Source organism: Artibeus jamaicensis, unplaced genomic scaffold (assembly GCF_021234435.1).
Source record: "Artibeus jamaicensis isolate MK-2021 breed Jamaican fruit bat unplaced genomic scaffold, CSHL_Jam_final contig_60, whole genome shotgun sequence".
NCBI classification, from domain to species: domain Eukaryota; kingdom Metazoa; phylum Chordata; class Mammalia; order Chiroptera; family Phyllostomidae; genus Artibeus; species Artibeus jamaicensis.
The window spans coordinates 7,670,348-7,682,699 of NW_026521900.1; the positions used below are offsets into that span (position 1 = coordinate 7,670,348).

The 12,352-nt window shown below is 41.3% G+C and overlaps 1 protein-coding gene across 4 annotated transcripts in view; it reads left to right on the plus strand.

The window, feature by feature from the left end:
- Positions 1-1,872: 1,872 nt before the first annotated feature.
- Positions 1,873-12,352, plus strand: part of KDM6A (lysine demethylase 6A) — a 175,092-nt gene continuing 164,612 nt past the window's right edge. For all 4 annotated transcript variants that reach the window (XM_053670650.1, XM_053670653.1, XM_053670652.1 and 1 more), the window contains exons 1-2: positions 1,873-2,419; positions 2,635-2,698. In XM_053670650.1, the coding sequence (XP_053526625.1) occupies positions 2,250-2,419; positions 2,635-2,698 (234 nt within the window). In that variant the 5' untranslated portion in view covers positions 1,873-2,249. The remainder of the gene's footprint in view (positions 2,420-2,634; positions 2,699-12,352) is intronic.

Consider the following 12,352-nt stretch of genomic DNA (forward strand, 5'->3'; position numbering starts at 1 on the left):
TCTGCTTGATTCCAACCCACCCACTGCAAATACTCAATGCAAATTTGCTATTACCTAGAAATGACTACGTGCTGGGAAAATTTTTGAGGGGTTGGGGGTGGGGCCAGCATGGAAGTCTACCCAGATTTATAATCCAGAAAAGGGTCTGAGTCAAGAACCACCAACTCCAGGAAGGTGGCCAAATGGTGGCAGAATTTGTATCTCTGCTTGTGTAAGTCTAAGTGTGCACGTGTGTGTGTGTGTGTATGTGTGGTGAGGTGAGAGACCGGTGTCAAAATCTCCCAGGCTTTGAAGGTTACAGTTTGTGACAAGACAAAGTTAACCTTGCATATGTTAATTTAACTGTTAAATATTCAACCCTCTACACTCATTGAAATAAAATGGAATACCATAAAGAATGGAAGAGGTGATATGGAGAAATTGATTAAACATGAAATGTAATCTACATAAAACTAGTTTGTTAGTCTAGTTACTAGACTTAGGGGAACACTTTAAAACTGTGTGCAAAATCAGTTGGGATTTCCATTGCTTCTCACTGAATACTGTTAGGATTAGAGTAGGCACTAAATTGTCTTCCTTATATTTTGAAATCCAAGTTAAATATATCTTGTCTATTGGTAACATTATTGAAAATATGACTGCATGTTTTTAAAGTCATGTCCATTAATTTTTTACTTTCCCTGAAGACATATCTTATTAAATTTGTCTTTTGACCAGAGGCATATTTTTTTTCTCCTTATAGGAGAAACTACATTAGGAGAAATCCATCACTATGGATTGAAAGCCAGACTAGTGACTTTTATTTGCATCTGAGACACGATCAGAATAAGAAAGCGTTCTCTATCTGAGGCATGCTGTGGGGGGTAAAGGTTTTCTTGTGTTGCAAATTGTGATGAGGATCTTAAATGTTTCCTATTAGGCCTGTCCACAAGCAGCCCCAACTCTTCCGTGCTGGCCCCCCTGAGACGGCAATAGAAACCGACATCCTGGGGATTCCGCTTAACAAATTTCCGTCGTTGCTTTTTCTTACAAAACCGTTATGAACTAGAGAGAAAACGCAGGTAGCAAGAAAATTTGGCCCCAAAGTGCCGCCAACAGACCTTCAGCGGTGGGGAGCCTGAAACCCAGTGGACAACTCTTCCTTCCCTCAGGCCGGGGATAAGGAAGCCTTTCCCCCTTCACTTTCGGCGCGAGTGAGGGTACCGGGACCTCGAGCCTAGGCCCAGCTCAGGGCGGCACGCGAGCTGCGGGCACAGGGCAGGCAGCCGCTCTGCGATCGCGCTTCTCCCGGAGACCATTATTTCCTGCAGTGCCCAAAGTGTGTGCCTTCTTCCGAGGGCGGAGGTCAGAGGCCGAGATCCGAGACCTATACCAGGCCCTGGGGAACCCGGGACTCTCGGAGCGCGGGGCTCGTAAAACCGCGGGCTGGGCCCACCTCTCATCTCCCGTGCAAAGGCGGTCAGTGGCGTCCACGCTCACAGCTGGCTCCCGCTACGGGCGGTGCCGGACCTCGCCCTTCCTCACCGCTCCCCTCCCCCTCCCAAGCCCGCCGCAGCTCCCGAGGTGACACGGACCAGACCCTCCATTCTCAGTCCGTGTATTTAAGCAGCACAACCTAACCAGCTGCTCCCCCTCGCGGACAACCCTTCCCCTCGACAGACGGACCCAGCAGCCAACCACCGGCCAGAATTGGCCTGCGTCCCGCTCCTCTGCCGTGGCAGCCTCGGTGGGCGGGGCTGGGGCTGCTAGCAAGTTCAGTGGAGCCACGGCTGACGTGAGTCAACAAAGGTCACGTGAGGCAAGCCGGCCAAGCAGATTGGCGGTCTTGGTCGGGCGGGGAGGGGGGGGGTCACGGCAGCGGCGTGGGGTTCGCTGTGTGACACAATTACAACAACTTTGTGCTGGTGCCGGGGAAGTTTGTGTCTCCAACAAATCCCTCTCGTGTCCCCCAGCCCGGTGCGCTCCGGCCGTTCCCGCCGTCCCCGCCCGTGGCTCCCCCCCTCCGGCCCCCGCGATGTGACCCTACAGCTGAGCCGCTGCTGCTGCTGCCGACCCGGGGGCTCCGCAGCCCCTACCACCGCCGCCTTTACCGCTGCCGCGTTCGGAATTTTCGTCGCTGCCGCCTGCGGCGGAGGAGGAGGTGGCGATAAAGTTGGTGTGCAGGTCCCGCGCGGAGATTGGGGACCTCGTTGCGGGCCCCGGCCCGGGGGGGGGTGTCGGTATTGGAGTTGCGAATTCGCTGCGTTTCCATGAAATCCTGCGGAGTGTCGCTCGCTACCGCCGCCGCTGCCGCCGCCGCCGCCGCCGCTTTCGGTGATGAGGAAAAGAAAATGGCGGCGGGAAAAGCGAGCGGCGAGAGCGAGGAGGCGTCCCCCAGCCTGACAGCCGAGGAGAGGGAGGCGCTCGGCGGACTGGACAGGTACGGGCCGCCGTCCACCCGCCCGGTCGGCTCCGGACGGGCTGGCGCCGCTCTCCGGGGCGGCCCGGACGCTGCTCGTCTTTGGCGGCGGCGGGGCGGGCACCTGGGCTGGGCGCTCTCGGTACAGTGTACGCTTTCGGGGCCTCGGGCTCGGGCCGGGGTGGGTCGGTGGCGTTCCCGGAGCTTTAACGAGCCGCATGTGTCTCTGTCCACAGCCGCCTCTTCGGGTTCGTGAGGTTTCATGAAGATGGCGCCAGGACGAAGGCCTTACTGGGCAAGGTAAGGCAGTCGCGGGCTGGACCGCGGACACGATCTCACTGGCCAGAGCCTTGCACCTCCTCGGCCCCGCGCCGGGGCCAGCGCTCATTGTGGCCGCGAACTAGGGCCGAGGGGCTTCCGGAAAACTATTTCCTGCCTCTGCTCTCCCCCTCACCCCCGGATACCTCGTTGACTCCCTTGCGAAATCGTCCTCTCCGCTTGTAGCTGGAGGAACGGAGACGGTACCGCTTTGGGGCCGAGCTCATCTGGGTCGACAAAACTGCCTCTTCTTCGCCGGCTTTTGGGGGTAGACTGATGTTCTGAAAGGTGCCTGTTTAGGGTCAAGAGATCGTAAATGTGTACACACATCTCCACATTTCCGACTTACTTGCCTCCCCGGTTTTTATTCTTTTTCTTCAGGTAGTCTCTTCGTGATAGCTGTTGGTAACCAAACGTTTTTGGCTTTCTTGTGTCCCTGCCCCCAGAAGGGGGAAGTTACACGTAGTTCAGGGCGATGAAGAGTTTGCATTGGGCTGTTGACATCCATCTCGATTGTATGTGTTTTACCTGAAGTTAGACGACTTGTTTACTTTTTGGGTCTTTATGTTGTAGAAATTCCGCAGTTATTTGGGAATGTATTTCTTTTTTCTTGGAACCTTGTTTCCTGTGTGTCTGGCAGGGGAATCCAGGGAGGGATTTGGGGTGTACCTTCTGTTTATTTGTGTGGAAAGTTGTTGGCACTGTCATTTAGTTAAGTAATGGCTGCTCCTATCGGCCCAAGATGGCGGGACAGGGTGGGAGGAGAAAGTGAAGGGGGGGGTTGGGGGAGGGAGGAGAGGTAAACATGGAAATAAATAGTAGTGATGAATAGGCCTCTCCTTGAGAGTGTGTAGCTCGTTGATGTTCAGTACAATTTATCCAAGATAATTTGCATATAGAATTCTTGTACCTTTTTCAAGCTTGGAAGCAGCATTTATAAGCCTGGTAAATGGCTTATCAACCTGTAGCACACTTAGTTTCCTTTCCGTTAGCTGTTGAACAAAGGCTGTGGAGTCTCTATCTGTATGCATCAGTTTGTGTCTCCTAACCAAAACCTGATTGAAATGATATTTGTGTTCTTGTTAATTGGGACTGTGAAACTTGGAATGCGTGATGGGTGTCGTATCCATTAGACATTTTCTTTTCTAGCTGAAATCAGTAGCCTTGCATTTGGCACTTAGCTTTATTGTTGCAATTGAGAAGAAAGTTTGAAATGACTAAAGCCTAGCATTTTATTCTTGAGTTAAACATTTTTTATTTAGTTGTCTTGAATTTTTGTCTGTAGTTCGGGTGGGAGAGTCACTCAATCCCTTTATGTGAAATTACGCTTTTGTTTTTGTTTCAAAGTAACTAAACACAAGAGGTTTCCATCACAAATAATGACCTGAAAGCTAAACAGGAATAATCTCTTTCAGTAAGTCCAGTCCCTTTTACCGAGACAGATAATGAATTAAACTTTGACTATATAGGTATTAATTAGCTTCATTAAGACTATCGCTGGAAAAGTGAATAGTGACTAGCTCTGAAATGATCTTAAACATCAATGATTCTAAGGCTTGAAAAAAATTTTTTCAATCAGTATTTAAAATTACTAAAAATACTTGGCTACTGTCAAAGTTGTCATTTCAAAAGATTAAACAAAACAACTTAAATTTAAGGAGAATTATTTTATTTTGAACCAAATAACGCAGGTTGGTAAAATTGTTTGCAAAGATAATTCATTTGGAAAAGTTTGGCCAAATCTGTTGCTTTTGGTTATGGTAATGAAGAAATGAATGCAATCTGATGTTTTATGTGGCTAATGTGTAAAATGCTAGTTGAAGATTTCATGTCTCAGAATGCTCATATTTAGGTGGGTTCACTTTGGATTTCAGATTGTAATATTGAACCCTGAAGTTATGCATTACTGAGTTTAAATTTTGAAGAACTGATCATTCTCAAATATTTTTTATGACAGTATATATTACTTTCTTGATGTTTGAATACAGTAACATCTTGAAAATGAGAAATTTGTGAAGCTTCATTATGTTTTGGGGGAAATTAAGGCTTCATAAAATACTGGGTAATTTGATACACTACTGAGTATTTTGTTGAGCTAAAGAAAAAAATCTTTATTACTTCAGAGTCAGTGCTTGTGAGGTTCTACCTAGTTCAGTCAAGATTCATTATTAGCCTTAATATTAAAATAAAACAGTCTAGAGTCTGCTTGCAGTTTCGTGTAATTCTTGGTTGCATCTTTGTGAACTTGAATATATCAATGAAATGTGTAATGTAAAGCTTGACATTATATAACCTTCAACCATGTGTTGGAATTGGATTCTGAATAGAATGAATGAGCTGAAGTCCTTTTATAGGAAATATGAATTATTTAGTTTTATTTCATTTCGTCCATCTTTTGAACAGTCATGGGAATTTTTTTTTTGGTGGAATGTTGACCTATGTTGGTTTCAGAATTCTTATTCTTTGGAAGTCCTAAGAATAAGAATTGGCTTTTCTTTGTCAGGGTAGGTTCAGGCTACTTTTTAAATTCAAATTTGTAAGTTCTCAAAAAAAAATTATGCTTGACTTAAAGGCTTTGGAAAATTTAAAACATTTAATAAATGTCTCTTATTTGCTGCTAAATTTGTATGTTCCTTTACCAGGTGTGAGGATACTTTATCCAAACTGCTGATTTCTCTCAGTCCCTGAATGTTTCGTAAGATTCACTTTTGTTGGAGTCATTGATTGAACATTTTTGTTTTTATGTTTGCCATTTTATATATACTGCTTAGGGTTTGGGATTAAGAAATAGTAATACAGTATATTATTTTTGAAGTAATATCTTTAAAATAATTTTTAAAGATTGTAAACAGCAAGAGAGGTTGCTTAATCAGAGTTCTTGAAATAAAGCATGTTCTTGACCACTTCGCTTTTAAACTGATGCTGATCATTAATCTTTTGGTAATACAGTAATTCACGATCCTTATTATTTTTAATTACAGTGGAGTTATTGGCAAGTAATTAAGAACTGATCATAATTGACTTGATTTTAACAAGTCAACTATGATCATTTTTAAAGCACCATTTGAAAACTGAGTTAATCTTGTTTTCAGTTAGATAAGGATTTGAGTTAAAGTATAATATAGAATAATATAGAGGATAAATATTTTAAGAGCATAAATATGATAATACTATACAGCATATTTATAGTAACAATATGTTAAAGAGCTGGGGAATCTTTTTAATACCATTGTGGCTCTATTTTACTATGATTTAAAGAAGTTTTTTATTTTTCAGTTACATTTGACAATACAATATTGTATTAGTTTCCTGTATACAGCATAATTACTAGACATTTAAATAACTTATGAAGTGATCACCTTGATCAGTCTACTCATCTGGCACCATACGTGGTTATTAAATATTACCATTTCTTATGCTGTAATTAACATCCCCATGACTATTTTCGTAACTGGCAATTTTTATTTCTTAATTCCTTTCACCTTTTCCACCCATCAGGGCTGGGGAATCTTATGTGTGTCAGGAAACTATTGCTAAACATACATAGTTGTTCATTTTGAAGTATTCTTATATTTGCATACAGATGATATGGGGAAATTATTAGGTCAGTTCTAGAGGTAGTTTTTTTTTGTCTTCTAATACTTGGATATTGATGATGATATTTAAAATAATTTAAAATTATTCTGTATTATGTGTTTTTTTGTTTTTTGGCTCTTAAAGTGATATACAGTATTTGTTTCAGTGCTAAAGGAGGTTAGTGTTTGGGTTACAAAAGTAACCACAGAATAATGCCATGCTTTGTGTTTGAAAATTAGGTCTTTAATTTGATGAGTTTTAAAAAGTGTATTCTAGTTTGGAAAGTTGTCTTTTAAACAGTTATAATCATTATTGTTTACCTGGACAAAATCTCATGTAGTTGGTAACACATTTACACATTTGCTAAAATTTTGTTTATTCTTAGTAGTAAGAGATTATAGAAAATATTTGTACATCTGGGCAAAAATTAGAACTGTAGGAAAATATGTATGCACATACACTTTTTAAGTTCTGGGTTTCTTTTTTGCTGGATAGTTCTTTCTGTTGAACCAATTACAAGTTGAAATGACTAGGGGACGTTTGACTGCCGTTTGAAAAGGTTTTTGGTAAGTTTATTTTTACTTTGAAACTCATTATAATGCTTTGTTTGAGCTCTTTGAAATTGATGTTAATGACTGGTAACACTGTACATTATGTATATTTTTGAAATGTAGTATCCAGAGAGCTAATTTGTGTTATGAAAATACCACCAGATTGTCTAAGAATTGAATGGTGCTTAGATTACATAAGGCCCACATGTATTTGTAAACTGATGAATTAATGGAGTTTATTTAATGAACACGTAATTGACAGTTTTATACTAAAGCTTCCCATGTAATTGTATCAGTTTTTCATATTGGCGTGTAATTTGTTGACAGTATAGATTAGAGCAATAAATATTTGAGTATACACTAAATGCAAGTCTTGTATGCAGGGAATATGAAACTAACATAGATATCCCTTGCCTGCATTAAAAACTCAGTTCCCTAAAAGGAGTGAGATAAGTATCACTAGCACTGGCAGAAGTGTGAAATATCTAGAAAGTTTATGATAAATGTCAATTTAAGAAGTTACAAGTTAGAATGACTTTTTTTTTGTCACCCATAATACATGATTAGCAAGCATGTATAAAAGCACTAGTCACCTGGTTAGTGGTGGAACACAGGGCCGAAGGGGTCTCCTAGACTACATGTGCCCTCTGGAGAGTATTAGGATCCTTGGGTTTGCTGATTCTTAAACCCCTGTTAGTGTAGAGGTGGAGGTGCCTTTACAGTATTTCTGCCAAGCCACAATAACTTGAATATTGTTTATTTCCCTGATGAAAACTTCTAATACTCCTTATACTACCTAACACATTCCACAGCTGACTGAGGTAAAGGCAGCAGAAGCATTGCCTTTGCAGAGTGCTGTTCTTGGTTTATGTCCTAGATTCTCTCATTTTTAGATTTAACTCTTCCTGGACTGTATATTCCTGATTTGGGAATTTCCAAAGTTATCAGCCTCTGGATTTTAGATTTTTAGTATTTTAGAATTAACTTGAAAAGTTATCTGATAGTTGCTAGTCTAAAATTAACTGAAGCACTTGGGACCCATCATATTCTGATTTTTCCCCCTTAAAACATTTAATAAGAATTTATGTTATGTAACATTCTATGTCAGGCATTTAAAACTAAATTATTTCATTAAATTTTTACAATACACTTTGAGTTAAATGGCGGATATTCACATTTGTGAGATATTGCAGAATAGTTTCTGGGCTAGCTTAATTTACAGACATCCTATTCCATTTATCCAGGTATATGCTTTAACAAATTATGCACTTTGAACTCTAGGCCCCAGAAGAAAAAAAAAAGACCCCCAACTGTTAGTTTCTGATGCCTGGGGACTCATGATTTGGACCATCTTTCCCTGGATGCATAGTGCTAGAGGTGGGCCAGGCATTGCTTTCTTGAACCCATTTTCTATTCATTAGTTTATTACCCTTAGGGCAGTTATAAGCTATAAGTTGAGTTTTAAAGTTGTACCCTAAATTGGGCCTTAGTAGAATGACTCTTACTGATATTTTTTAAAAATTTTATTTATTTATTTTTAGAGGGGAAGGGAAGGAGAGAGGGAGAGAAACATCAATGTGTGGTTGCCTCTCATGGGTCCCCTGCTGGGAACTGGCCTGCAACCCAGGCATGTGCCCTGACTGGGAATTGAACCTTGATCCCGTGGTTCACAGACCCGCACTCAATCCACTGAGCTACACCAGCCAGGGCGATGGGGATTGTTTCTTGATTGTGTTTCTTGGAGGAGATGCATCTTGATTTCCATATTAGTAGGGAATCTTTTAATTTTCTTCAGGAAAATATGGTTTAAAATTAGGTTTTACCTTTTAGAAGGTGTTCACAGGATTATGTACTCTCTGATCTCATTCGGTAGTAATATTTACTTTTGTTATTAGTTTTTACCTTCAAATCCTTGAATGAGTGTTCATGAACCAATTAAAAAAAATTCTGACTAAGTTTTGGAAGTGGTTAAATAATGGATATCTTGGAGTACAAAATTCTCTTGGATAAGGAGGAGGGTAGGATATTTTAAACATTATATTTTGTAGATTTCTTTGCTGCTTTTTTTTTCTTTTTATACCAGAGACATGTATTACTTTAGAAAATAATGCAGTAAGTACACTGATAGTATATCATAATTATGTTTTGGTGGACTAAAGAGGGATTTTTATACTAATGTTTGTAAAATTACAGGTACCTGTAAAGGCCTTGACAAGTCAAGATGCTTCTGAACTTGATAGTCCTTCAGTGGAGATAGGAGTGAGTGAAGTAGAGATGTGCCTTATTAGGTCCTATTTCTTTGCATTTTAGGTGGTTTTGTGAAAGTTACTGTACTTCATTTTGATCTTTAGAGTCTGTTTCATTGATGACTACTTTTGGGCCTAATTTGGCCCAGGTTGACATTTGGGACCTAATTAAGAAGTATAACCTGGAAGAGTGGGAGTAATCCCTTATTTAGATAGTTTAAGTTTCTCAGCCAATTTACAGATTATTTGCCACTTCCTTCTACAAGCTTTTATTTGTTTCTTTTACTTATTTCTTTATTCTCTTTTTTGTTCTACTTCTCTACATTGCTAAAACTATTGGTGTCACTTTGTTGTGAATGTATTCTTGTAATTTTGTCTGTGGTAGTATTTTGTCTGCATTAGAATCAATAAATGATACTATTACTAAGTTCATTCTTAGGAGGAAGTTTGAGTTTTATTATAGTTAAGAGTGTTATATATAAGGACATCTAATTCATTTTAACTTAGAAGAATGGAAGAAATCCTTTGAGTTAAAGGACTGTTTTCAGACTATACTTGTAGATCTATTACATTATGTTATTAATCTTCCTCTTTATAAAAATCAGTTTATTAGGGGAAATTTCTAGGTTTTGCTTTTCTTATTTTTTCAGTTACAATTGACATTCAGTAGTATTCAGGTATTTTCAGAAGCAGAGAAAATCAACCAACCGTCACTGACTAGTGAAAATTACCCAATTTCAACAGTTTTCAACTCATGACCAGTCTCGTTTTCATCTATGTGTTGCCCCACACACCCCAATTATTTTGGAGGAAATCTCACGCATCAGTCACATAATGTAATCCATAGATAATTCAGTTTTTCTCTGAAACAACCACAATGCCTTTATTAATACATAAAAGTAAATTCTTAGAAATAATTTTTTTAATTTTTATTTTTTCATTTTTAATTTTTTTATTGATTATGCTGTTACAGTTGTTCTATTCCCCCTTTCATTCCCCTCCACCCTACCCCCCATCCTCACCATTACCCCCCTTTAGTTTATGACCATGTGTCTCAAGTCCTTTAGATTCTATATTTCCCATGCTATTCTTGCCCCCCTTCTATTTTCTATCTACTGTCTATGCTACTTATTTTCTGTACCTTCTCCCCCCTTCTCCTCCTCCCACTCCCCTGTTGCTAACCCTCCTTGAGATCTTCATTTCTATGTTTCCACTCCTGATCTAGCTGTCCTTTTAGTTTGCTTTCGTTTTAGGTGTGGTTGTTAATAACTGTGAGTTTGTTGTCCTTTCACTGTTCATGTTTCTTTAACTTCTTTTTCTTAGATAAGTCCCTTTAACATTTCATATAATAAGGGCTTAGTGATGATGAACTCCTTGAATTTGATCTTATCTGAGAAGCACCTTATCTGTCCTTCCATTCGAAATGAAAGTTTTGCTGGATAGAGCAATCTTGGATGTAGGTCTTTGGATTTCATGACTTGGAATACCTCTTTCCAGCCCCTTCTTGCCTGTAAGGTCTCTTTTGAGAAATCTGCTGACAGTCTGATGGGGACTTCTTTGTAGGTGACTGTCCCCTTAGCTCTTGCTGCTTCTAGGATTCTCTCCTTCATTTTAATTTCGGCTAATGTAATTATGATGTGCCTTGGTGTGTTCCTTCTTGGGTCCAACTTGTTTGGGACTCTCTGAGCTTCCTGGATTTCCTGGAAGTCTATTTCCTTTGCCAGATTGGGGAAATTCTCCTTTATTATTTGTTCAAATAAGTTTTCCACTGGTGGCTGTGCCTTTCCCCCTTCTGGTACCCCTATAATTCGGATGTTGGAGCGTTTAAAGATTTCCTGGAGGTTCCTAAGACTCCTCATTTCTTTGAATTCTTGCTTCTTCACTCTTTTCTGTTTGGCCATTATTTGCTTTCTTCTGGTCCACTCCATTGATTTGAGTCCCAGTTTCCTTTTCATTGCTATTGGTGTCCTGTGCAATTCCATTCATTTCAATTAGTTTCGCCTTCATATATTTGTCTAATTTGTCGGTATAATCAACCAGTTCTGTGAGGATCCTGATGACCAGTGTTTTAAACTGTGCGTCTGAGAGTTTTGCTATTTCTTCATCGCTTAGATCTATGGGCTCTGGGGCTTTGAGATCTTCTTGCGACATTTTTGGTCTGTTTGTGCCCTTTAAGTATGAGAAGCAGCGCCTTGGAGTCCCAGGTCGCTGGGTTGTGACGCTGTATGTGGGGGCGTGGTCAGAGCAGGGAAATGGCGACCCCCTCTGCTGTTTCTCACAGCTGGGTGAGGATCAGCGCCTTAGGTGGTTCCCCTGGGCCGGTCCACTCAGAGTCGCTGGGTTATGATGCTGTATGTGGAGGTGGGGTCAGAGCGGGGAAATGGCGGCGCCCTCCACTGCCGCTTTCCATGGGGACCCGCCCGGCCCCGGTCCAACCGCCCACTTCCTCGCCTGTCCGCCCGCGCACAAATGTGCGACCACAGTCAACACGCAGCACCGCTCCCCTGCTGTCTCCCCAGTGGTCGCTCGCCTGGTCTCTTGCTCGGTCGCTCACTAGGTCCAACCCTGCGTCTGGATTCCGTGCGTCTGGATTCGGCGCCTGAGTCCTCTGACCGAGTTTTCCTGTGCAACCCCGCTTCACCAGCCACTGGTTTCGCCCCTTACCGGTCAGGCTGAAGAATTTGTTGTTAACGGACTTCCGAAAAGTTCAATTTTCCGTGTTCTGGCTGTGTTTTCTGTTGCTAATATTTAGTTGTCTCTAAACTTGGTTGTGTGAGAAGGCATGGCACATCCACCTATGCCTCCATCTTGGCGGAAGTCAGAAATAATATTTTTTTATACTCACCTGAGAACATTCTTTTTTCATTGCTTTTAGAGACAGAGGAAGGGGGAGAGATAAACATCTACCCGTTGCTCCCACCCACCCCCTCCAACCCCACCTCATGCACCCCAATCTGTCCACTAGGGACATGCCCAGACCCTAGATAGAACCTGCCATCCAGGTACATCTCCCCACTGGGAATTGAACTTGCACCCTTCAGCTACTAGATCATGCTCTAATCAACTGAATCATACCAGCTAGGGCAATAAAAATAAATTTTTAATATTAACTATCTGTGGGCTTGACTTTTTCTCCTTGTGTGGAAGTTAAGAATTAGTTGCTTGGGAAATGAGTAGAAAACATTTAGCTGAATATATGTGAGCCTGTTTTTTATTATGGTAGAATATATGTGAGCTTGTATTTTAACATTATTGGTAGAATT